Source organism: Cydia fagiglandana, chromosome 4 (genome assembly GCF_963556715.1).
Source record: "Cydia fagiglandana chromosome 4, ilCydFagi1.1, whole genome shotgun sequence".
Classification (NCBI taxonomy): Eukaryota; Metazoa; Arthropoda; class Insecta; order Lepidoptera; family Tortricidae; genus Cydia; species Cydia fagiglandana.
The window spans coordinates 13668453-13696067 of record NC_085935.1 but is presented as its reverse complement, the minus strand read 5'-3'; the positions used below and the strand labels follow the sequence as shown (position 1 = coordinate 13696067).

General features: G+C 39.0%; 1 protein-coding gene across 2 annotated transcripts; it reads right to left on the bottom strand.

Annotated features, from left to right (window-relative positions):
• Window positions 1-4: 4 nt before the first annotated feature.
• On the bottom strand, window positions 5-27295 carry LOC134663796 (probable nuclear hormone receptor HR38). 2 transcript variants are annotated; one of them, XM_063520298.1, is made up of 4 exons: window positions 27054-27295; window positions 4626-4702; window positions 2819-4241; window positions 5-2404 (listed from the first exon to the last, which is right to left on the bottom strand). In XM_063520298.1, the coding sequence occupies exons 1-4, from the start codon at window positions 27166-27168 to the stop codon at window positions 2148-2150; spliced, it is 1872 nt and encodes a 623-aa protein (XP_063376368.1). In that variant the 5' UTR covers window positions 27169-27295; the 3' UTR covers window positions 5-2147. The 2 variants fall into 2 exon arrangements, with proteins under 2 accessions (XP_063376368.1, XP_063376369.1); XM_063520299.1 differs by lacking the exon at window positions 27054-27295 and adding an exon at window positions 26870-27047.
• Between the last annotated feature and the right edge of the window lie 320 nt (window positions 27296-27615).

The window sequence follows — 27615 nt, the reverse complement described above, 5'->3', positions numbered from 1 at the left end:
AAACTCAATAGACGCAACCGCATCAGTATAATTAGGTATTCCGAAATATTTACAAGGAAATAAAAATGTGTAACGTACAAACATACATAATAACAAAGCATATCTATCTATTTTGAGATAAAAAAGAAATGCAATTACGACATGGCGCAGTTCAGTGTTATTAGAAATTTTATAAGTCAAGTTAAATAAAAAACATGCCTACCTTAGATAGTCTTCGAATACGCCTGTGTTAGCCACATACGCGTACGCTTATTATCTATATACTATTAGTACTAAACATGACGGAGTGTTTTTATTGTATTTAGACTATGTGCTCTAAAAAAATATTTAGACAATTAAGTGCAATTTTAGATTAATTTTAATCACCCATGTAGCAACGACAGGCGCGTAGGTGACTATTCGGTAAGCGGTAGTTTATACAATTTAGGCATACGAAGGATTCACAGTGGTACAGCTAATAACAATATTCGTGAAGCACAACCGAGAAATTATCATTAGGTAGTTACACAAAGGCGGCTGCGGTAGACAATGGGACAAGTATGCGACCACTTGTAAGGTACTTAAATATCTATCGAGTTAACTAATAGATATGAATAAAAGAGTCCTGCCTGTGGAGTAAAAAGTCCAGCATTAGAATATTCTACAATTATATATACCAACATTGTACAAAATTATCAATTTACGCGCATTCTTAGACTCTTACATCCTATTAACTATAATGTCCAAGCATATCCATAGAGACAATATCCAACTACCTTTAGGTAGAAAGTTTACGGATTCATCACATAATACGTCATCATAGATGTCCTAGATTTAGAGTTTACGAAAAACTATCAAGGCAACTTTCATTCTCAACACAAGTACGGTAATTTTATTAAGTACTTGTGGTTAATAAAAAAATAGTTAAATTCATACTTACTCTTCGTGTATACAATATGTCATTCCATGAACTGATTTGTATTAGTCCAGTGATGTTTACACTAGTTCTTCCAAATCTCATTTGGTTGAATAGGTTGGTACCAATCTCGTTTTGATTCATATATACCTACTTAGGAATACGACTGGTTAGATCGTATTTCGCAAATCATTAACTACTACGTATAAAAAGTTTAATTTAATGTAATGGGAACATTTTTTGAGTAAACTAGCATTTCCTCATGATTCACAAGAATCACAAGTCATTAGCAGCATCAATGCAAGGATTTGCAATATCGCCATAGTAACGCACAGTTCGAGAATAAGTGATATGTTTTAGGGTATAGATAATAATATTTATAACATACATATATAATATGTATGTATGATTTTAAAGCTTACTCAAGGTACGATTGTACACATGAAAACAAATTAAGTACTCTACCTTAAAAGGTACTCTTTAAGACACGTTGGAGTAAGGTGTCATATTTATATTTGATGCTGAACTTTCTCTCTGGCCTTATTTATTGTAACAAAATTACCTTAGCTGCCTAGCGTCTAAGTATTATTAAATAATTTAAACCTAAAAGGTAACTTCCAACAATCTGCTCCCCGACGTCGCCCACGTCGGCGTCGATACGCAGCGCTCCAACAACACGTATAACAACAGGACACAAACAATACACATTTCAAATGCCTTTAGGTATTATTCGTAAAGTAACTTTTATTAAATTTACTATAAAAGCTCGAAGATCACGAGCCAAATATTGTAACATTTCTAAGTCTTTTGACTAGATTATTCGTATCTATATAATACGCAAGTAAATAACATAGGAATATTTTGTACGACAAGATGCCATCGATCACGAGCGGTAACTCAAATGCAGACTACTATTTATAGGTAAATACACATAACGACCAAGTTTAAACAAAATCACACCAAAATACGACTACCTTCTACATTTACAATAAATTAAGCTTATCTACTTAAGCGGTACGATTGTCTTGTTTGATCAAATTAATTATCATATAAAAGGTTTTTTAAAGGATTGAAATCGATACCGGGAGATCGAGTTCTATAATGTTCAACTATACCCTAGAAAAATATATTATATTCTAATCTAAACACTTATAAAAATAATAGAGATGATGGATTTTAGTAGTAGAAGATGATGCATTTGAAGGCTGGAGTGGTCCTCGGGGAATTTGTGCGGGCGGCAGGGGAGGCCCGTTTAGAAAGGCAGGCTGGCGCGGAACATGTTCTCTATGAGGGGCGGCGCGGGCACCAGGTCCTCGAGCTTCAGGTAGAAGATGCGCTGCAGGCCCTGCACGGACAGCGAGCGCAGCTCGGGCAGCGCGCCCAGTACGCGCGAGAAGTGCGGCGCGCCGCCGCCCGCGCCGCCTCCATTCGGCATGTGCGCGCGCAGGCAACCGATGATCCTCATTTGCAGCTCCTCCACTCGCCGCGTCTCTTTTAAACCGTGCCTCTCTGTAACAAACGATAAGGTTCTTTAGTAACGATCACAAATGTATGTAACAAATGACTATGTTTTTATTTCGATTTTATTAAAGGTTATTTAGAGTAGCCATTAGAGTGCCTAAGAGTTCATGAATGTCGAAATTAATTTATTCTTAAGTATTTGTAATTTAATTTTACAGGTACTGTAGTAAGACAGAGGGTTAAGAATGTTTACTAGAATAGCTATAATAATTAGTAATTACCTAATAAAAAAAGTTATAATATTAATTATAACTTTTTGTCATTCGTGTTCCGGGTCCTTCTCTTTTAAGTCGATGGCCCAGGCTTGGTTAAGTATTTTTAATTTTATGTGAGTAGAATAAAGTTAGATCCCCTATTTCATTTTAAAAAAGGTTATATCAAAATAAATAGAATTAAAATTACCTGTTATCAGAGTAAGGGCGCATAAGCACGCAAAGGTGGAAATGTCGATATCCATTGAGTGCAGTGTGTTGCTGAAATCTAGCACCGCATGCAGCCAGTCTCCAAACGATCGTTGGCACTGTCGCTTGTCGAGGACTAGACCATTGCAAAAAGTTAACTTTGTGTCCTCCGGCCTCGTGCGGTATGCAAGTCTCAATACGAACAATTCAAGCCGCGCTGAAGCGAAAAGTTGATCACGATCTTCAACGCACAGTTCTGCATACCCTGGAACCTTCTCAGCGAAAACCTTTATCATGTCGATCGATGTTGTTAGGATTGAATAGAATTGCTGAATTACTTCCGAGTCGGACATCGGTGGTTCCATGGGATTAGGTTCTCTGTACTGAGAATAATCAAGATTAGAAAAGTCTGGCGAAGTATCTACATGTGCTCTTACAAGGGCGGTAATCAGTGAAATGGGCGGACTCGGAGGAGATTCTTGTGGGCATTTTGGCTTCGAAGGTAATCTTCCGCGTCTTCCTTTTAAGGAATCTGTTCGTACAACTTCCTTGACCATACCGACATTCAGACATTTTTGGAATCGACAAAATTGACATCTGTTCCGTCTTCTTTTATCTACAGGGCAAGATTTTTCCGCTAGACATACGTATTTTGATCCTTTTTGAACAGTTCGTTTGAAAAAGCCTTTACAACCTTCGCAAGTCCTAACACCGTAATGTTGGCAGGCGGCGGTGTCCCCGCATACGGCGCAGAGCTGGCTGGGCGAAGGCGGTGCGGCTCGCAAGCCGCCGTCGGGCGGCACGCCCCCGGGAGAGCTGGATGCCGAGCTCGGTGCCGACGCCTGCATACAGTGCACTTTCGGACCGTGAAGCTTCGGGCTGTCATTGGAACTATTCGATTCTGATCGCTGTACTGGCAGTGAAGCTCTTCTTTGTCGATTTTGGTCCGTAGACACGTGTAAATCGACGGAACTCGAAAATGGGGGCAGTGAATATGAGTCCTGATTATGGGCCGTACCGCCAGTATCGAACGTAGGACTGCATTGTTGTGGCGGAGCGTAATATGGTGAAGGAACATAAGGGATTGAAGGTTGGTATTGGTATAAGACGTGCGTAGAAGCGTGTCCCTGATGGGAATACGCACTGACGTTGTAGCAATCTTCCTCCATTTTCAAACCAAATTCTGCCATCTCTGGTTTTGGGTAGCGAACTGAATAAGTCTCTTCAAAACTAGGCAGGGCTGGGCCGAGGGTCGGCGAGGGGGTCTCGCTCACTGGAGTAGTACGATGCGATTTAATTTCAGGCGGAATCGGAGCATGAAACTCGACGTCCGGGAATGGATCTAAGTTTTCTTCTAAGATCTCCGAAGAATCCTCTTGATATTGGGGTGACAGTAAATCAGTGAAGGACGAACCGTAGTTGCTCTGTAATAAAAAATGTGATCGATAATGGAGGCGTTGCTCAAGCAGTAGGCGGTAGGGCACCGCTCAGCCAATGGTGGGCGTTGTTTCTGTATCATTATGTAAGCCTACTTATATTTATATTTAGAAATGATAAATTGGATTGGCTTTTGAGTCACTTATGAAAATAATAGTGAATACGAAGGATATACGAGTAGAGTTCTTAAGTTATTGAAATGATTTATACTTTGTGTTTAAGGGAAATGCCTGTTATAATGCCTCTTTCGTTGACATGACATAACGAACCACAGTAATCGCTTGAAAACCAAAAGTATTAAGATTTAATAAACTGTAGGTATGTAATTTTATGTTATCAAAATATTAACTAGAAATAGTAGAAATACTTACGTGTGTCTGCAGCAGTAGCATGCTGGTAGAGTTGGACGTGAAAGCGTTTGGCGAGCGCGGCTCTATGGCGCTCGGCCCTGTAACAAACAAACATTTCGCTTAATTCAATTATTAACTTCAAGAACTTTCCCAATTGCTTCTAGATTACCTAACAATGAAAATTATTATTTGAATATGATTGTTAGGTGGTATTATTTATGTCATGAAACCGTGACAAGATATTGAAAGGGAACGTGTGTCGGACAGAAAGAACGAGCGAGCTGTGAGCGGGAGCCGACTGGACGCGGACGGCGAGCTTTGAACTATCACGCTATACACTCCATGCATCATTTATATTTACCCTCGGCGAACATACTTTGATTCTTCCTTCAACACAAGCACTCGTAATTGCCTAATCGATATGTACTCTCGCGGACTCCGCCGGTATCGCTCGCTACCCTTCTACGACCAACAATGACGGCGAAAAAGAAAGGTCTTCTAATTTATACTGCAGTTTTGGCCGCCGAATATTAGCGTTTTGAATACATCGTGTCACGGTGCTTGATTCGCCACGCCCCGAAAATTGAATCCTATGTATACACCTAGCCCGCGACTATAATAGAAACGACCCTAACGGCCATCATATGCAAACAAATCTAGCTTTTAACGCGAGGCTATTAGGGTCTTTATTTAGAAAACTTGTAGAATTCATAATTTTTGGGGCGAAAAGGCGATGGATCCCTTGGGAGGTTATGAAATCAGTGGCATTTGCAGTTTCTATTATGTTAGGAACCATTAATTCCAGTCTTATTAAGTTATAAACAAAACGCCCAAGCTTTTGTTGCGAAAATTCATGAAATTTAGGTATCGTTGGAGTATAATCATGATCTAAATACAAAAATAAGAAACTTACACTATGATAATGTTTCTCAATTCTATAGCAAGTTTTATTTAGCAGTACTTTTATTATTTGCTATTGAGTTTATTTATTTACCACGGTGCCTTAACCACCCGACGATTGGTATCTATCTATCTTCTATACATATAATAAAGCTGTAGAGGGTCGAAAGTCTGTACATGGAAGATATTTGAAAAAAAGTTGGCTGGGGATACTTAGAATCGATAACAGAACACGTTCCAACAGTTTTTAGAATTTTTGTCTGTTTGTCTGTTTATCTGTTTATCTGTTTGTCTGTTTATTTGAACGCGCATCACGTGAAAACGGCTGAACGGATTTTGATGCAAACTTTACTAATCTGTCGAGAAAATCTCCGGCCAGGTTATAGGCTATAAAAATTTAACCCTTAAAAGGGGGGGTAGCCACAAACACTCGCTTGATTTAAGTTTGCCCCTGAAACTTATGGCGCTACTTAGGAAGGAGGGGCAAACTTTTTTCAAATATGTGTTACCACTATTGAGTACCCTGGTAAACTAACAGATGGCGCTGAATTGAATACGTAGTGACATGAATAGCCACCGAGGAAGGTTTTTGCCAAATTAACTCTAAGTTTAGATGAGGGGGTACGGACATCAACAAATTTAATTGAATAATTATGCCGATTTAATAATATACAACAAAATTAAACGACAGTAAATTAATTACCCCTCATTGCACAGTGACATCTTTTTCACGACTACCCAAAAAATAGAGAGAGAGAGAGTGTATTGTGTTTTCAGCGTTCGTGTTTGTGTGTAGGTATAAGTATATTTATTTATCTGAGTTTCTTTATTACACCTTAACTTCTGAATGCGTTAACCTTAGCCCGACGTACGTGCCACGCTGTACGCTTACCAAAGCCGGGCGCCGAAGACGCCCTCATAGTCAAACCTTCGGACCAGTGTCGGATTAACCAATACGCAAAACAATACCAAAATGCGAGGTTGAAAAAGTAGAACAAATTTTAAAATTAGGGACAGACACATTGTTTTTACCACACGATTTTTTTTAGCTGTCCAAAAGTTAATTTGCAAAAATAATGGCGCGTAATTCTTTGGGAAACAATCGGTAGCAGTAGAAGAGTCGTGATTACATGCTTAGATTCGATTTCAACCCACTCTTTTGCGGTTCAGCGTTAGGTCTTATGGGAGGCCTTCTGCCTTACGGCAAAGTTGATTATCTTGCCCAAGTGTATGAGCGTGGATCCAAATTCAAGCTTTCCTCTTTCGCAGCTGGGCCTACTGCCTTGCTCACACTTCGCCAATTCAATTCAGTTGGTCAAGTCTAAGCTCTGCTTTCTTGCATCTTTTATGCATGAAAACAACCTCGCTGAAACCCTTAAATATCGAGCCCTATGCGAAGCTGGACTGATAGAAAACTGGCCCATCCCTTCTTTGTATGAAATCCTGCATTCGCGCCTGGTTGGGACTAAAAGTAAAATTGCGTTTTTTATATCGAAAAATTTTCGCGCTCGCTTCGCTCGCGTTTTTAATCATTTTCTAAGGTATGATAAAGGTGACATTCGGGTGGCGACTGCAGCAGCAGCATTACTCTGTTGCAACGTTACTGTCAATTTTCGTCATAAAATGATGTGACTGATTTCCATACTAAAAGTAAAATTGTACAACTGTCTATCAAATTGCGTTTTTATATCGAAAAATTTTCGCGCTCGCTTCGCTCGCGTTTTCATTCGCTTTCTAAGATATTATAAAGGTGACATTCGGGTAGCGACTGCAGCATCATTACTCTGTCACAACGTTACTGCTGCGGCACTGTCAATTTTCGAGATAAAATGATGTGACTGATTTCCATTCTCAGCTGTAGTGCGGCAACGAACTTCACTCAATTACCCAAAAAAAAAAATGTAATCTTAATGACCCTAGGGAGAGGAGGCACCATGGGGCATGCTTAGGGCATCAAAATATCTTAATCCGGCACTGCTTCGGACTTAACCCGACGTACGTGTCGCGCTGTACGCGTTCCAAAGCCGGGCGCCTTTGGCGCCCTCATACTAAAATAATCTGGCGTAGCCCAACAACGTGGCGCGCTGCACGCGGTCCAAAGCCAGGCGACTTCGACTTTCTCATACTAAAAGAGACGTACGTGACACGCTGTATGGTTACCAAAGCCGGGCGCTTTTGGCGCCCTCATACTCAAACAGTCGGGCGTAGACCGACGTACGTGACACACTGTGCGTGTTCCAAAGCCGGGCGCCTTCGGCGCCCTCATACTCAAAGCGTCGGGAGTAGCCCAACGTACGTGGCGCGCTGTACGCGTTCCAAAGCCGGGCGCCTACGGCACTCTCATACTAAAAGTTTCGGGCGTAGACCGACGTACGTGACACGCTGTACGCATTCCAAAGCCGGGCGCCTCCGGCGCCCTCATACTCAGAGCGTCGGGCGTAACGTACGCGTTTCAAAGCTGGGCGTCTTCGGCGCCCTCATACTAAAAGAGTCGGGCGTAGACTGACGTACGTGATACACTGTACGCTTGCCAAAGTTGGGCGCCGAAGGCATCCTCATACTCAAAGCGTCGGGCTACGCCCGACGCACGTGGCACTCTGTGCGCGTACCAAAGCCGGGCGCCTTCGGCGCCCTCATACTAAAAGTGTCGGGCGTACCCCGACGTACGTAATACGCTGTAAGCGTTCCAGAGCCGGGCGCCTCCCTCATACTCAAAGCGTCGGGCGTAACCCAACGTACGTGACACGCTGTACGCTTGCCAAAGTTGGGAGCCGAAGGCACCCTCGTACTCAAAGCGTCGGGCTAAGCCCGACGCACGTGGCGCACTGAATGCCTTCCAAAGCCGGGCTCCTTCGGCGCCCTCATACTAAAAGAGTCGGAAATTGCCCGACGTATGTGGCGCACTGCACGCTGTCCAAAGCTAGGCGACTTCGACTTTCTCATACTAAAAGAGTTGGGCGTAGTCAGACTACTACAAATCGCGCTCTAAAAAGTATGAAACAATAAGATTGTTTTAAGAAATCATCATGCAGGAAATTATACCTAAATGTTATAATTTTTTGAATAAAAAAATACAGCGTAATGTAATTTACTATTTTTTATATATTTAGCAGCTTACTGACACAAACCGAATTCCACGCGGGCGGAGCCGCGGGCACAGCTAGTGTTATAATATGACAGACTTTTGAAAAATCCCTTGCAATTTTGAGACTGATTATAATTGTATATTGTATATCTAAGTATTCTGGGTTATATTTGTAGCTATTGATATACGAGATAAAAAGTTGATTTATTAAAACAGTTTTAAATGCTCCCCTACCTCCCTTACTAGGTACTGTAATCTTGCCGCAAAGATCTGTTAGGTCATTTTCCATTATTAGTTACGTAGGTAATATAAAATAATTAAATAAATATTTAGGGATAATCTTAAGTCGATCGACCTTACCCCAAACTAAGCAAAGCTTGTAAGTATGGGTACTAGCCGATGATATCCAGGTGTACCTATTTATATAAATTAATTCATACTTATATGTATACCTACAAACAAAACATCCATAACTCAGTAAAGATCTTTTGTTTCGTGGTATTACAACTGAAAACCAGCTCTTACATTGTTATTGTAAAACATGAAATGTTCATTATATTTTGTTATTTTACAACATATATATAATAGTTAAATTTAAACCTATGTATGAAATTCACACTTTACTTTTTCAATTTGTGCTACCCCTAATCTTTGCCTGATTCCTATGAAAATTTAAACAGATAGTGTTTAGTTTAGGGAGACTCGATTGGTCAGCGAAATCGGGATAAATATCACCGTTTTCCCCCATACAATACTGAAACACACTACTAAATATGGGTCACACAAGCCGAAATAAATAGATTTTTATGCTCAGTTTGAGGTACCTACCTTTTAAGAAGTTGACTACACATTGCATTCTGTGCAACCCTAACACACTTATACAACATCATTAAGTCTGACAGTGGGCCTATGATGAAATAGAGATATATTATGTACCTACAATTTCCATCGTCTGAGAAAATTACATGCGGCTTTTCTAGTCTATACTGATAAAACATTTGAGCGCTAACAATACATTAAATCATCAGTGGAGAGATTCCTTAAAAGTTCCAAATTGACGGCTCATGCGGCCCATATGAACAAAGAAAATAGGTATGTATATATACGATTTTATAAGCTGTGCTTAAACAGAGCTAAGTGATAGATAATGGGTGTTGACAAAGTTTGAACAAAAATAAAAAGCGGCCAAGTGCGAGTCGGACTGACTGAACGGAACCCGTTCCGTAGCAGCAAGTAACATAATAAAATTGCGGTTTACGATTTATAACCATTAAAAAAAATTACTTACTAGATCTCGTTCAAACCAATTTTCGGTGGAAGTTTGCATTGTAATGTATATCATATATTTTTTTTAGTTTTATCATTCTCTTATTTTAGAAGTTACAGGGGGAGGGACACACATTTTACCACTTTGGAAGTGTCTCTCGCGCAATCTGTTCAGTTTAGAAAATGATATTAGAAACCTCAATTTCATTTTTGAAGACCTATCCATAGATACCCCACACGACACGTATAGGTTTATTGAAAAAAAAAAATAAGTTTCAGTTCTAAGTATGGGGGCCCCCAAAATGTATTGTTTTTTTTTCTATTTTTGTGTGAAAATCTTAATGCGGTTCACAGAATACATCTACTTACCAAGTTTCAACGGTATAGTTCTTATAGTTTCGGAAAAAAGTGGCTGTGACATACGGACGGACAGACAGACAGACAAACAGACATGACGAATCTATAAGGGTTCCGTTTATTGCCATTTGGCTACGGAACCCTAAAAACGGAGTAGGTGCACAGTATTTTAAAGCGGAGTATTATTTAGAATTGGAAAATTTTCTAGTAGGAATATATATTTACTGACTCTTAAGTACTATTCTACAAATAATAAAAATTTTACTTTTACATACAATAAGTGGTATCAAACAGCACGCTAAGGCCCACTTGCACCATTCCACAAACCCGGGGTTAACCGGATAAACTTAGCGTTACCACGGTTACCAGTACAATTTGACATTAAGTTAAAGGTTTAACCGCTTAACTATGGGTTAGTGGAATGGTGCAAGTGGGCCTAATAGGTTAAAAATCATGGTTTAATATGGCTCATTCCTTTCATTTATTTTTGCTAAAATTTTAACTCCTGTCGTAACTAAACTTATTTATGTCGAATAGCTAATGCATATTTTTACTGTAATTATATGTAGTTCGTTTTTTTTAGCATTAGAAATTAGGTAAACAATCTTGATGTGTCTTTTAATTGAAAAACACATTTTAAAAATAAGTTACGGCAAATATGTAACAATTATGATTCTAATACGATCATTTATATTCTTGTGCTTTCATAAGTAATAGTTTTTGAATTTTAAAAAGCGTTTTTCAATTAAAAGACATGTGAAGATCGCTTACCTTCTTGCAAGTTCTTTCTAATGCTAAAAAAAACGAACTATAACTTGTAGGTAAATGTTTACATAGCTAACAGCAACGCAAGACTCAGATTCAATGGATAAGATAAAAAACTAGTTATTAAAAATATACAGCCAGTATGTACCTGTAGGTACTAGAGATGCACCGGATATCCGGTTATTATCCGGTATTCGGCCATTATTTTACTATCCGGCCGGATACCGGATAGTGACCTACTATCCGGCCGGATACCGGATAGTAACATTGCTTGATTTCGGAGTAAACAAATTGGAAACAGACACGGTCATAATCGTTCTTGTTTATTATTTTAAAACAATTTAATCATTTCACTGACTTGCACGCGCACTCCTTTTGAACCTAGAAATGAGTCCGCGCGAACGTTTACTAGGAAACAGGACAAACCTGCAGAATGCGCACCTGAAAAACCGAAATGTAGGTATACTCGTAGTTCCGCTGGCCGAATATTCGGCGGCCGGATACCGGATATTCGGCCGATGGTCAGGCCAAACAACTATCCGTTGCATCTCTAATAGGTACTATTACGGTTTGTTAAAATTGTCTCGATGAATATTAGTTGCCGGTTTAAAATAATGAAACAAAAGTAAGCGAAGGCTTGTATCAAAAATGACATTTTTGATATTTAATAAATTTTTTGATGGTCGATGTACGATTGTCCTAGTGATTAGATTACCAAGAATTGCGGCTTTTTATTTTACGTGATGACTACAAAACACAAACAACGCGTGTAGTGACGCGTACAAAAGTGGCAGCTTCCAAACAAACAAAAGCCTCTCAATTTAAGAGAAAATTTTGTAATACAACTATAAATAAATAGTTTATACGACAACGGTTTCACTCACTTGAATTTTTAGTCGCTATTGGCGACATGTTTCGGGCCCGTCGGGGGTCCTTCCTCAGGCTCGAGTGCTCGCGGCGGCTGCAACTCGTGCACTGATCGCGCCGCTCGCCTCGTCGCTCGTTGCGCGCGCGCTGACAGAGCGGGGGCGGGGGGCGCGGTGCACTCCGCAGCCGGAGTTGTCAGGTCAAGGTCTGGTAGGGCGGCTGCATCGACTGGCATCAAGCACACTGCACTCACTATGTCCACGCGATCGTCACAACGCACATCCCGCCTAATACCAGGAATTATAGGCTTCCATGCAGGTGGCAACATCCAGCCTCCGTCTCGATTGAAATTAGGTCGGCGTCCAATTTCAATCGCCTCGCGAATCTTACGCGGCACAAAACATTTCTCCCGTACTAGTAATCTCGCTCTATCGAATCGAATGAAATGGGACGCGCCTGTATCGTACGCGTGCTCTGCCACCGCTGAATTCCTGGTATCCATGTTCTTTACGCTGCGTATGTGTTCCGACAACCTCGTGGAGACATTCCTTCCAGTCTCACCCACGTACGCCCTACCACAGTCACAAGGTATCTCGTATACCCCCGGGTTCCCCAGCGGGTCCTTGTCCTTTGGAGAGCGCAGCATCTGTCTGACCTTGGTATGGGGACGGAAGATTGTCCTAATGCTAAACCTCCGGCGTAATAGGCGTCCAATTCTATCCGTTACCCCCTTAATGAAAGGCAAGAAGACAGGTGCTCTGTCGATCGTTTGTGCTCGCCGTGATGTACCCATACTTGCCGCTCGCTGACTCTGTCTCCAATTGTACCCATTCCTTTCTAATACTTGCCTTACATGCTGCAGCTCACCTTGCACGTACTGCGGGTCACAGAGCCGTAAAGCCCTATTGATGAGCGCGCGTGGAACGGAAGACAAGTGTGCGGGGTGATGGTGTGAGTCAGCTTGCAGGTACCGATCAGTGTGTGTAGACTTACGATACACTTTATGAGTCAACCGGCCATGCTCGTCCCGCTGCACCAAGACATCCAGAAAAGGGAGTGCCCCATTGCACTCCTTCTCAATGGTGAACTTAATCTTGGCATGCCGCTCGTTCAGGTGGACGAGTAACGGGTCCAGATCGTTGTGTGATACAACAGCAAACACGTCGTCCACATATCGCCACCACAGTCTGGGTTTATGCGGGCAGCTCTCCAAAGCTCTCTGCTCAAACTCCTCCATAAAAATATTGGCCACCACTGGTGCTATAGGAGAACCCATTGCCACCCCTTCTATTTGCAGATAGTGTTCACCCCGCCACACAAAATATCCACTAGTGAGACAAAACTCGATTAATCCCATGTACTCGGTAAGTGGGCCGCCGCGGCTGGCCATCCGTCTTATAATCTCTATCGTTTCCATTACCGGCACATTCGTGAACAAGGAGGCTACATCGAAACTCACCATCAACTCATCCTCCTTCAACGTAACGTCATCAAGTAGCTGCACAAAATGTGTAGAGTCTCGTACGAAACTGGACGTGTTACCCGTTAGAGGTTGCAAGAGGCCCGATAAGAAGCGGGACGCCTTGTACGTGGGTGAATCTATCTGACTCACAATGGGTCTCAGGGGCCAGTCACTTTTATGAATTTTGGGTAGCCCATAAATCTTTGGGGTGGTGGGGTTTAATTGACGCAGCGTTCTAGACTGATCCTTGGCCGATATCGCTCCAAGTAACCTGTTGAGCCTCGATGTTACGCGTGCTGTAGGGTTATACGATACTTTCTTATAAGTGTTTGGATCTCCTACTAGCTGCGTAACCTTCTTCTCGTAGACCGCTGTGTCTACGACTACAGTCGCATTCCCCTTATCCGCCGGCAACACCAGAGTATCCTCATTCTTCCGCAGTAATGAGAGTGCTTGTCTTTCTTGCTTACTGATGTTACAATAGCGACTAAAAATTCAAGTGAGTGAAACCGTTGTCGTATAAACAATTTAAAATATGTCTCACGAAAGTTTAATATCGATTATAAATAAATATTTTAATTTCAATGTTTTTTTTCTTCGATGGTCGCATAGCTACGGTTAGTATGACGGACGTAATGTCAGCGGTCCCTTGGGCGTCTTTATTTGGTCTTTATAACCTGATTCTAATGTATCTATTTAAGTATTGGCTTCTTATCGTGTTAATTTATTCACTTTACATTACACAAAGCCCTCTCCTCTTTCTAAATCAGTTAAAAGTTCAATCAATGTCACGCGTGTTATTAAAAGGGATTGATTGACATCTTATTCATTAAAATTGCTTCCGTAATTTTTAAGTTATGGTGGAACGTATGACACACATACATAATAGACACTTAAACATTTGGGCTTTTAATTACCTGATCACTCTGCTATTGTACCAATTATGGACCACATTTACTTTAGTATCTAGTATTTTCTGCCTAACATGTTGCGGATATAATATATTCTTAAAAAATGTGTTTTTTATTTATTTATTAGTGGTTATGTAACCACAATAATGCTGTGTGTACTTGATATGCAATATAGTTGAATAGTGTATATCAATTTATTGCTAGATTGTTATCAAGTTGTGAATGTATTATTATGTGTTTTTTAAACATTTAAACGGAATTTGAATGGAAATAAATGATACAGCCGAATAACGTTTCTTAATTTTAACCCGATTAAATTTTCTATCAAGCAAATTTTATTTTATATACCTTTAACAAAGATTTTAAATATATAATTTTGCAAACCTTGAAAATAATCTTCTAAATCGCGTAGGTACTAGAAATCATTACCTTTTCCATATTTCCCGCCATTTCCTCTTTCAAAGAAATATATTTTTTAAACTAATATACTTACTCTTCAAAATTGTATTAAATATTTTGTATTAATTTACTATCATAATAATTACATAGAAACAAATCGATTTCATCTAATTATGCATAAAATGATATGTTATTGTTGTGTAGGCTGCATCCATCACATTTAAGGACATTTGACGACTTGTCTGGGCTAGTGGGTACTTGGGTATCTATCATGCCTGTGAAGCCGATGGCCATGGGATTTGAACCCTGGACTTTCGGCTTCACAGGCAGTAAGGGCATTTATTCCGTTTAATCGTGCGATGAGCACGGACATTATTAATGAGTCATGGGTGTTTTCTATGTATTTAAGTATTTATAAATATTTATATGTCTAAGTACCCACAACACAAGCTTTATTGAGCTTACCGTGCGTCTTAGTCAATTTGTGTAATAAATGTCCTATAATATTTATTTATTATTTATTAAGGGTTAACTTACCTACGATATGTAATAATAATAATAAATATTTAAGACAACATAGGTCCAACAGTTATATTACAATTTTAAAAGGAGGATTATCAATAAAGCTATAAACAGTATTTACAGAAATTTTGGACAGTCCTGACATATCAACCACTTAGCTACAATTTGATCTTTTGTCATCTAGTTTCGTTATCTTAAAATTATCCCCACTCCGCTATGATTCCGAATTAGGGAAATTGCTATACTTAATTATGATTACAACATGATTACGCATAATGGTCGCTCGATAAGGAAAATGTATCTTTACCTTAACAATGTTTATTTCGTAAAAAAATTAGCATATGCATAAGCGACATCAAAAGTCCCTATCGATTGCCACCTTTTCCACCAAAAATCGGTTCAGTATTTTGACTTTACTAAGTGGTACCCTTGAAACCTTAGGAAGAAAATAAATCCTTTGCATACTACATACACTATGTACAGCAAAGTGTACAGTGCGTATTTATTTTAAATTATTATTGTTTATACTAATAACTATAAAACACGTGCGAAATAGATATGTACATATTTGTAAAGGTATGGACAACTTTAATAAAATAATGGACATAACTTTTTTTACTGACAAGGAAGGGTACCCAACTGTCCGACTCCGATTTGATTTATTTTGATATATGTTATAGAGTAGTCTAAAATAACGGACACGTATTTTTTTTTAGCTGCCCAAACTCAACCAGTTAGGAGAAAACGGCCTTCAAAGTACTGAAAATTGACCAAACCTTCTAAAAAAATGAGTTTGTGGTGAAATGACAAAACACGTCCCCATTCTTTATTCATGTTCTCCAACATATAACGAAACCAGTAATTAATTATCATTTTTTTGAAAAAAGTTTTTCATAGAAATTAGAAGGTTTGGCCAATTTTCAGTACTTTGAAGGCCATTTTCTCCTAACAGGTTGAGTTTGGGCAGCTAAAAAAAAATACGTGTCCGTTATTTTAAACTACTCTATAACATATATCAAAATAAATCAAATCGAAGTCGGACAGTTGGGTACCCTTCCTTGTGAGTAACTGTTATGTTGAAGTAGAAAACCGCTGCTACGATGTGCTACGACATCTTTTAAGCATCGACATCATTCGATAGCACAGGGGGCAACGTTAGAATCGAAAGGCAGCTCGCTTACGCTTTGTGACGGGGGTACCTTGCCTCGTCGTCATATCAACGAGGGAACATAGATGGCGCTGCGATTGCATAAAAAGCTGTATTGATTAGAACTTGCACATACGTCATAGAGAATCTATTTGTACTTATGCTTGTATTAGTGTCTTAACTTACGTCTGATATGTGTGTGTTTGCGGAAACGCTGCCGCATGACGCCGATGACGTCTGCAAGCAGTAGTGACGAATACATGCGTCATGTATTGGCTATCTCGCTATAGTAAAATCCGCATTTCCGAGCAATAACGATTACTTGTACATATTTGTAACAGGAAAGCTTTCAACCTTTCCTGTTACCTGTTACGCCTTTAACTACGAATGTTAATTTACCTCTTCAGGCGCAATTACTGTAGCGTACTGTTAACTACAACGTTAAAAACTACCGTCCAATAACAATTCCGTCCAAGAATTTCAATATAGAAAATTCAAAGTGTTAAGTTATGAATCAATTACAGAACGAGGTTTTTGTGTTAGATTACTTAATACATTCTTGTTACTAAGTCTACCAATGGCACACGTGGATGTGTCACGATCACGACCACCTCGGAGACACTAAAGTCCGATTCTGATTTTAATTTTTGATTTTAAGATTTGACTAAGTATGTGTAGCTGCGTCCCTATCTTCAGTTACTAAATTCAGGAAGGTGTGTAAAGCTCTTAAGACTAGGTACCCATTGCTACTAAATATGAAATCAGAGTTTAAGTCAGAATTCCGCGGCCATCCCTCCTATTAAAGATACCAATATCCCTTGTTAAGTTACAACATATATACGGTAGGTACCTATATCATCTTCATATCAAAAGGTCATAAGAGGTCAGCAAAAACCGATTAAGAAATATACGACGGCCTTCGATAAAAAGGATTAGCTTAAATACATAATAGGCTCGCGTAGCGGTATGCCGTTAAGTCATTGAATATAGTATTTACTTTCATGTCGGTGCTTATATGAATGGCTATTGTTAAAGCAATTTTGTTTAGTGTAAAATAATTGAAACGATTATCAGCATTATCAGCTGTAGGGCGGCACGTGGGCGGACGGCGCGGGGGGTGCGCGGTGTGACGTCATACCGTCGAACGTCACACCCCCTATATCGCTGCCGTATTTACGTAGACTTTCCCTCGTTTTCACGTGCGGTAAGGAAAACCGTATAAAAAACGTATAGCACAACGGCCGTGGCGAGTCAATAGGCTGCGGTATGTCTGGCGTCAGATTTTTACGTCCTTTAGAAAGTTGTCTTGTCTATTATTGGATGACTTTCCCAAACACCAGTGACTCTTTCTGAGCATAATAGATGCTAACATGCCATAGCGATTGAGTACCATATTTATATAATTCCGCCAAACACTTAGGCTTAGTTTTTACGAAGCGGTATTTTTTTTGTTTGGCTTGAATATTTTTTTTAACTGTCATTAGTTAGAACGGTGTCATGGTGCTACAAATCATTTTTGTTGCTAATTCGTGGTTTCAATTACTTAGTAATTGATTTATGATCACATTCTACTTTTGTTAATTATGAGATTTTATGGTGATTTGGACCGCTAAAATATAATTTGTAGTACTGTCTGTAGTAGTGTTTGTAGTTAGTATGATAGTGAGTTATTAATGTTGTTAAATATTTGAGTGTTAGCTCGACAAGGCTACAATGTTTGTAGATGATTTACATTGATTACACTTACATCCAGAATTAGGGATAGAAATTGACAGCAGTTTGGAAAATATTTGTTTGATTCAGGTATTTACATTATTTATGTACATCGCGCATCGCGCTCTCGCGCCTGAGAGGAGGTCTGTGCCCAGCAGTGGGATTTATTTATTTAATTATGTACATAAAACTCATATTTTTTTTATGGCGTGTTGCCATGGTTCCGTTTTCCTGTCACACTTTCAACGTGAACTTATGTCGAAGGGTATTTGTTAGTTAAACCATTGGAATATGATAGAACATTTCTTCTAAGAAACTAAGCTATTATTTTACGCTAGCTCATGGAACAGAGTAATTAACAACAAGGAATAGTTAATCCACCCAAAAATATGACTAAGAAGGTATGGATGGAGGCACGTAAATAAAAGTAACTTAAAGTAGGTAATAAAAAGTATTAGATTTATAAGATAACGCGGTAACATCAAAGTCTCCAACCGCCGGTTTACTATCAATGTTTTCGAAAGCGTCACTTTCAATCTAATAACAGCTAAAGTTAGGATCCGCCAGCGTGTTGTCGAGTGTTGAACTTGAATAGGGGAGTGGTTGCCGTGACGTCAGAGATGCGTAGGTAACGATCGCCGCGGTTACTAGTTTCAGGAGGCCTCTCGGATCGCTTGTAGTAAAATTGATACTGCGTGGACGCTATGAGTTACTGACCGGAGAAAATTAATCTGTAAAATATCGTGTACCACAATAGATTTCCCCTTCCAAATTCCGAATTTTAATTTTAATGTAATAATATGGATCTTTTGTTATCTGAAATAAAGATGAATTGAATTGAATTGAAATGCCCATCAGCGCCCAGCCAATGAGTCCAGCAAATGCATTTTTTATGAAATATAAAGATTCTAAAGACTACTGAAAAACTGGAGCAGTTGTTTTAGGAAGCCTCTCGGATCACATGCACCTAGTGTAATAGGCATACTTGGATGTTAAGTACGGTCACCCCATCAATAAAAAGAATACTGTGAATATACCTATTTATGTTAATAAAGCAACTTTACCAAAATATGTTTTGAAGGAAAGGTATCAAAGTTCATAGCAGATAAAAAATATTCATTGTGGATTTTAGACTCGGTGAACAACGACCTTCAGTATATGTAAATATTATGAGATAGTCAAAATATAGTTATTTACGTGCTGTCTAGGCTGTTTCATGAATTTAGCTATGTAGGTAGCGGGTCGACAAAGCAAGGGCGTCCTTGAAACGGTACGCGGCGGGCGGATCGATGTGTGACGTAACAGCGCGTGACGTCACAGGCGCTCGATGCAGAGGCCGAGGCCGCCGGTGCCGGGTGCGCCCCCGCCACCCTTCGATCACACGAAACAATACTGAATGGACAGAGGACACTTCTCGTTCCGCGCTTGATTTCTAACCTTACCTATGCTGCCCTGCTTATTCAATGTGCAGTACTTGCATGAAAATCATCGTTTAAATAAAGAACTTATTCAAAGAGAACAAGATAAACAATTGCATGACTTTTCAACTGCGATTACTGCGTATGTTGTTAGCACGGCAGTATGTTTTGGAGCCGTCGCGTTTAATAAATTATCGATAGATACCTCAATTAGGTACTCAAATATATAAGGACAATCTTACACACACATATCGACTTAGCCTCAAGTAAACTAAGTTAGGCTTGGATCTAAGCGGTATTCGTTTATTATATTTTAAATCGATTTATCTTTTTAGATATATGCTATCTAAAAAGACAAAAAAAAGGTAGTTAGATAAAATACCACGTTTATTCGTGGTTTTTACTAATATTTGTATACTTTGTATATCTAACTCTACCGGTATTCGAACCTGGGATCGATTGCTTTGTTAGCACAACGAAGAGATAAACTAGACTGAAATCATAATTTCCGAAGAACTTAGTAGGCAGACCAGTAACAGTATTCTTGAAGCTTGGTTTTTATAAACATTATTTATTTGTGCCGATGGACGCTTTTCTCATCAAAAAAGCATTTGTACCTACCAGAAAATAGCAAAAAACTTGCCAGAGCTTTGTTTTTGCTTAAATCTTGTTTCCTACAAAACAGAAATCACGCTTTCGTGATCGGTTGTTTTCGATCATTCTTTGCTTGGCGAGTGGCAGGGTGTTTGCCTTCCTTGCCACCCCGCGCGGCCACCTTAGTATTTTTAGACTGTGACGTAATCGGCCGTTTCTATTACGGCAGACGGCTGGAAAACGAAGGCCTAAATAAAGAAAAAGACTGGAAGATTAAGAAAAACACCATAAGCATGTACTTATGGGGTCCCTTTGTTTCCCATAAAGTTTTAAGTCATAATGTATTGTTTGTCATATTATCGTTAGTCATAAAACTGAAACCGTTAACTTTTCAGGATTTTCGTAAGGTTATTCTATAGATGGGTTAGGTTAGGTTAAGTTTGATTTATGGCAATCCTGAAAAGTTACGCGTTTCTGAGAAAAACCAATTATGACTAACGAAAATCCGGACAAACAATACATTATGAATTAGAACTATTTGGGTAACAATAGAGACCCTGTACTTATACATTATCTTTATTAAAACCCCATTGTCCCAGCACTGAAATACTGACTTATATAAATTTTAATTGACTTCAATATTAAAGGAGGGGTTTCTCAAAAACATATTTAATGTTTCTTTTCAACATTTGTTACCTGGGAACTCTGTACTTAGTTGTAAGTACAATCCAACGCGGCCACGCAGCGAGCGTGATGGGCACCTTTGCGTCGGGGCGGGGGTAGCCCGGGACAGTAGGTAATTTATTTTATACTTATTTAGTTTATATTTATATTTAAGTTTAGTTTTATTTAAGTTTAGGTCTCGGCGAACGTGCCTTGCATTCTGGAGCCTCAAGGCTTAAGCCGTACAGACGGGAAGCGCCCGGACGGCTTAACGCTGGTTCCGTGGGCCAAAGGCCGCTGCTTGCTCTGGGATGCAACCTGCGTGAGTACTTTTGCGCCTACTCATGTTGCTCCCGGTAGCCGGCTGGCAGGCGCAGCCGCGGCAAATGCCGCGAGGCTCAAGCGATTAAAATACGCCAACCTGGAACCAGCGTACGATTTTGTTCCGGTCGCGGTGGAAACTGCGGGGCCGTGGTGTTCGGAGGCCAAGAGGTTGATTAGAGACTTGGGGCGGCGTCTACGTGACAGAGGAGGCGATCCCCGTTCAGGCTCCTATCTAGTCCAACAGATATCGCTTGCCATCCAGCGCGGTAATGCCGCTAGCATCTTTGGCACTTTTGGGCTGGGTGGGGGTCGGAATGGGGCTGATAGTGTAAGTAGGATAGTATATTAGTAATATGTTTAGATTTTAAGTTAGGAAATTGCATGTAAATTATTTAAGTAGATTTTAAGATTGACTTTGTATTTGTATTTGATGAATAAATATTATTTAGGAAAAAAAAAAAAAAAAAGTTTAGTTTTTAATTAGTTTTATATTTAGTTTTTGTTTTATTTTAATTTAGAAATAAACTTGTTTTTTCCAATTACAGAAACGATTTTAATTCATAACGGTATAGATTGGCGGCGCGATTCGGAAAATGAATTAGAGATTAACTAGATACGATATATAGTAAAGATATGTGACGTCCCACGGATAAAGTTACCTTATGGCAGTTGTCGTAAGCGCTATTATTAACGCCGCTCCAATATTATTGCGGCGCTATGCGACGTAAGCACCGGCCGCCATAAGGTACCTTTTTCCGTGGAACGTCACATATCTTCACTATTTCATATCTAGTGAATCTCTAATTCATTTCCCGAATCGAGCCGTATTCCCCTTTTTTTAATTACCTAAGTGTTGATGACAGGATCCATGAGGAATCAAAACAATTTCTCAGATATTTCTTATAGGCATAGAAAGTGGGATAGTTGGCCCACTTTTTGAAATGTGCAATTGTGCAGTTATTATGCAGAAGATAAACTTTGAATAGCTTTGGACTTAGTAAAACTTTAGTCTAAGTATTAAGGAAAAAAAATTAAGTCTAAGGGATAATTGTTAATTGTTGTGAAATGAACTATGGTCGCAAATGTCGCAATGATTTCAATATAATTTCAAAATGTTTTATGAAGTCGATTTTTTTGGTTTAAGTTTATTAGGGTTTCAGTAAGTCGATAGAGCATTAATAAGCCTTCGTTTACGAAGTTTACGCAGTTTTCGTTACTGGTTACAGAAACGTAGGTATACGTATTAGTTATAGCATTGAATTCATTTCTTATATTCTTAATCTTATATTTATTTAGCTAAATAAATAATTAGTTTGAAAATTAAGTATAAGTTGCTTGATTAACTGACGAGAATACAAAAATTGCTTCTTTATAGCCTATAAAATTTATGATGTTCCCTCAATTTGTCTAGATTTCATCATCAGAACTGAATTGTAGGTAATGGAAATGCAACTACCTAATTCGTAACTATTAATAGTTAGGTATAGTTTAGAACAAAAGTATTTTTTTCATTCGGTTCGGAAATGACACAGTTCTGAGGTACCTAGTGAACAACAACATTCATAATATATAATTATGAATAAAACATTTAATCGAGATGAGAATTGAGATGAGAATCCTCCTCCATTTTATGCAGTAATGAAGTTTATACCGCCAAGCTAGATGTCGTAACCGCTAATTTATACATACTCGTATTAAAACTGGACTTTATATGCCTGCCGTTTTGGTTTAATGTACCTACTTACTTATAGTTTATTTAGATTACTTATTTATATTGTTTATAATCCTCAAATGACTTGCGATCCTATCTCTTAAAGTAAAAAATATAAACAGCTTTGAAAATTTTGGCGCGCAATATAAAACATTAAATTTTTTTACAATTGCCGCGCACTAACAAATATGTAAATAGGCGATTAACTTGATAACTACTTAAGAGAGTATAAGTATGAGTAGAATATGAGCACATAGAGTTATGTAGAGTTTTATTCTCTCTGTTTATAATATTTTTGTAGTTCGATCCATAGTAAATAAAATATTTGAGGACCGGTCTGGCATAGTAACTCTGCCTGTGAAGCCGATGGTCTTGGTTAGAATCCCGGATATTTGTTCCTGAGTCATGAGTATTTTCTACAAGTATGTTTATAAGTAGGATATACATATATCGTCGCCTAACACCCATAGTACAGTCAGCATCAATAGAAACGGATGAAACAACGCTCCAAAAGTATCTGCCACCCTGGATTGCCCTGAAATTATTTTCCAAATAGAGATACATCTCTACAGTTCGTGTTCTAAAGTATATTTCTTGTGATGTATCTCTATTTAGCAAAATAATTCCAGGGCAATCCAGGGTAGCAGATACTTTTGGAGCGTTGTTTCATCCGTTACTATTGATGCTGACTGTACAAGCTTTGCTTAGTTTGGGGCTAGGTTGAGCTGTGTAAGATGTATTTTTATTTATTTATTTACAAACCTGCTAAATTGTGACAAAAAGTTACAGAAACCAAAGTTTCCATGCACCTATGTTTTTTACACGTCACATGTTCAAATCCCGAGAGTGGTTACTTTACAGGTGTAACTAAGATTGCCGTGAAACTGAAAACGGTTAGGTGACGTCAAAAGTATAATGACCGGGATCTAGCGATCCTTCGCGTATGACGCGTCCCCGTGAGGTGGTTGCGAGATGGGAACTCTCAGCGTGACGCGAGCAGGCTGCGGCGCGGGCCGCGCGGGACGCGGCTGTGACGCGCCCGGGGTTGCGGCGCGTGACGTCAGTCCAGCTGCTGATAGCGTGCCTTATCATTGTCTACCACTAATAAATACTTTTACCAAACTTTTATTTCGGGGTAGATCGGCACAAATTATAGGCAATTGACTTGTTGAATACGAGTATGTTGTAGCTTTATTACGAGTATGTCTCATTTGCATTTTAGACCAGAAAGAAACTAGAATTTGCCAAATTAATTTCAAGGCTCCTAGCTATAAACGTACAATTAAAATAAACATTGATCTACTGCAGATAACTTAATCGAGCAACATAACTGCATAATTGATCAATCGAATATTGCCATACCGGCCCCGCTAAAACCGTAGCGGACAAAAAATAAAGTAGTGACTCGTATGTTTTAGCAGAAGATTGAGATCACGCATAATATTGACGGCAATTTGCTCTCGCATCTCGGCAGGTGCAGTCGGTTGCGACAACGATTGGGCAAGGCTGAGAGGCCGACAGGGTCCCACTATAATGTACAGGCTTTATTATACAGCCGGCGATCTTCCGCCGCGCGCCAACATTCAGCAAACCAGCAAACCCCGTTATCAATGTCATTGAAAATAAGGGTTGGCAAAAATATGTAAGCTAAATTCATTTTTAGGCTTAACTAGAATTAAAACATACTACTAACTTTTATCATATTATGACCGTTTAGTAATTCGACAGGTATTTATTTAAAATTAATTTTAAGTATAATTTACATAATAAAACAAAGATTCGGGTAAGTTAAGGCGATGACGAAGTTATGGTATTTTAGAACTTGTATTACATATTTTACTTTAAAATATTTTTTACGCAGTTCCATTTCTTGGTAAAATTATAAATTTAATATATTTTTTGGGGTGAAGTTGGGCACCAACAGTGAAGTTAGTATTCCCTACGACAAATAGTGTTGCCAACGTTTATTTTCAAAGAATTGCAACATCGATGACGGGGTTTGACCATAAGAATGCGGTCCTGTCTAGAGAAACGCTATAAACCTAGATTGTAACCACACACGTTGTCGAAGCTAAGTAATTACTTGAACAGTACGTGTTAAACAATAAGCTGCTTCGTAACTAAGTTGAATGCATATTGAGTATGTGATGTTATGATTGTTGCGACACGCGGTCAGCGGGCACTATAGCATAATGTATGCCAGAGGCGGTGGATCTCCGACCGGTCCCGCTGGGTGCTGTCGAAATGTTCTTAGATTTCATCACGGCTTGTTTGCTTACAATATTGTAGTAATAAGCAAATATTACTAAAAAAGTGTAACATATTTTTTAAATATAGGATCACTACTATACGAGAATTGAACAATCACTATTAGGTATCGAAGGCAATTTAAAACGGAGGAATAGTATTTATTTACCATTGTTTGTAAGTATATTTGTTTTTGCTAGTTCCCTATATTTTGTCAGAGTTGGACATGTCATCTTCCCATCTTCTATTATTCTGAGAATAATGGCATGTGCGTAAGGAACATGCAAACACAAATGTATATGTATGTAGTTATGTATACATAATATACATACTTATACATTTTCGTAATATACCTATATACATTTTATTTTGTATTAGAAATGACCATGTTAGCTTAAATTAAACTTACATAAAGAGGCAAGAATTCTAGTAGTAAGGATATCAAAAAATGCTACCTACTAGTTTGTTATACTAGATCTAGAATATCAGCGTTGTGATAATTTCAAGCAATCATTATAATTTTAAATTATTGAACTGGTTATAATGTTATCTATGCGAAAATGCTAAATAGATTATAAATTTAGCTATCGCACTATTAACACAGATTATACATACAAGCTTTCGGTCATGTGTACTATTCGTATACTTATAAAATTATTTATGATTAAGTACCGAAAGATTCTACCAATTTCAATACGGTATACGGTTGTATTGTTGCATGGAAGCATATTATCAATGAGCTTACCTACTTATAACATACCTACTTATATATTATTAATCGATGGTAAATACTCGTATGAAACAGCCGGTGTAATTTGTTTACTTATATTTTAAAATATTTCAAATTAAGTTATATGTAAACTACTTAGGGCACATAGTAACTTAATTTTAGGAAATGTATTTATTTTACCGTATTAAATCGATTAATATTGATTTAAACCATATTAATTATTTTTATGGATATTTATGGATTAAAGTAATTCACCAATTGATACGTTTTAATTTTTTGTCAATTTAGTATATTAAAAGGAACTTTTACAAAAACATTTTAACGTGTTTTTAGATTATGGCAGCAGTGACCTGACTAGGTAAATAAATACGCACAAAGGGTACGGGTACTAGGTAAATAGACAATAAGTATTAATACTATATGTAATTATTTATAACCGTACTATGTACCTACAGTTATTAATTTAGTTAAGTTTTATTATATTTAAGCATGGATTTATATGTTTTTAAAGTCTTTATAGGCAACACTTAATTATAACGTATTCTGGCAAATAAACATTTCTTTATTCTATTCTATAAGAAAAATAAAATATAGTCAAGATCATAAAATTTAACTAGATCACTTGGACTTATAAAGATGTTATCGATTTTTCATCATTCCAAATACGCACCGTGGTCAACTACAAGCAGTAGCGAAGGTTCACCTCATCAAGTTTCAAATTTATGTAAGTAGAAACTTATGTTTAGGTGTAAAGTATAAGTATAATTACCTCTAATCAAAGAATGCGGTCCTGTACGGTGCAGTACGAAACTTTATCAAAGGTAAATATTCTATGAATTTGGTTCGCTTTACATGCCTGATTGGCTTTTTATTAAGATCCTATTACTTATTTAACTAATAGGTACATGGAAATACACTTATTAAGTTATTTTGTAACTTACGAGTAGGTATGTAAACTTGTGTTGGTATATGAATTAAGGTTCGTCGAATTTCTTAATTTTGTAAAGGAAACAATTAAAATATTGGATTTTTTAATGTAGGACTGGGAGTTAAAATAGTTGAAAGGAAAAACAAAAAATCCTGAATTAATAAAATTAAAAAAATATAAACTGACTAAATTAAATTAAAAAACTTAAATAAACTTAAATTAAAATAATATAAAAAACATAAAAGGGGGTACGTACGTGTGTTTTGGAATTGTCTAAGGGCCAAGTGTTTGCTGGAGGGCGTCAGCAGCGCACTTCGCATTCTAGCCGATGGCCATCATCACGAAAGTTCCACACAGAGTCTACAACACCCAGAGGTTCTACACAACGAAAGCGAAAATAAACACAGAAGTGGAGGGACGCGGTGGTGGTGGGCGCTGACCTGGCGCAGGCTTGTCGCCGTGGCGGTCGCGGTCGGGGTCCAGAGCGGCGCGCGGCTCCAGGGTCAGGCCGAAGCACGCGCCAGACAGTCCCAGCTCGCTCAGCAGGATCCTCATGCGGCCGGGCACATCCCACTCACTGCACGCGCACTCACTCACTCGGTCAGTCTATCGGAAGTATGCGAATCGCAAGAGGGCGCGCGGAGGTACGCGCTGGCGAACGGGCGGTGCGTTACTGAGGCCGCCGCCGCCGAGGCTGGCGGCTATATCGCGCCGTCTGACGTCACGGCGGGGACGTCACGGCTGCGACGTCACTAACGGTACCTCCCACGGGCCGCCCGCCGCCGCGCCGCTGCGCCGCCCGCCCGAGCCTGCGCTAACGGCACCGCGTGTGGACCGGAGCTTTCAGAGGCCCGCCGCCCGCTCCTGCACCCGCACTCGCTTTCCACGGCCAGGCGCACGCCCCCCCACCCCCCGCCGCTATTTTCACGGGGATTCCATAATAAATATTTATTTTACAACCTACATTAACGCCAGTTTGGTGTGGGTAGTACTTAACGTAAT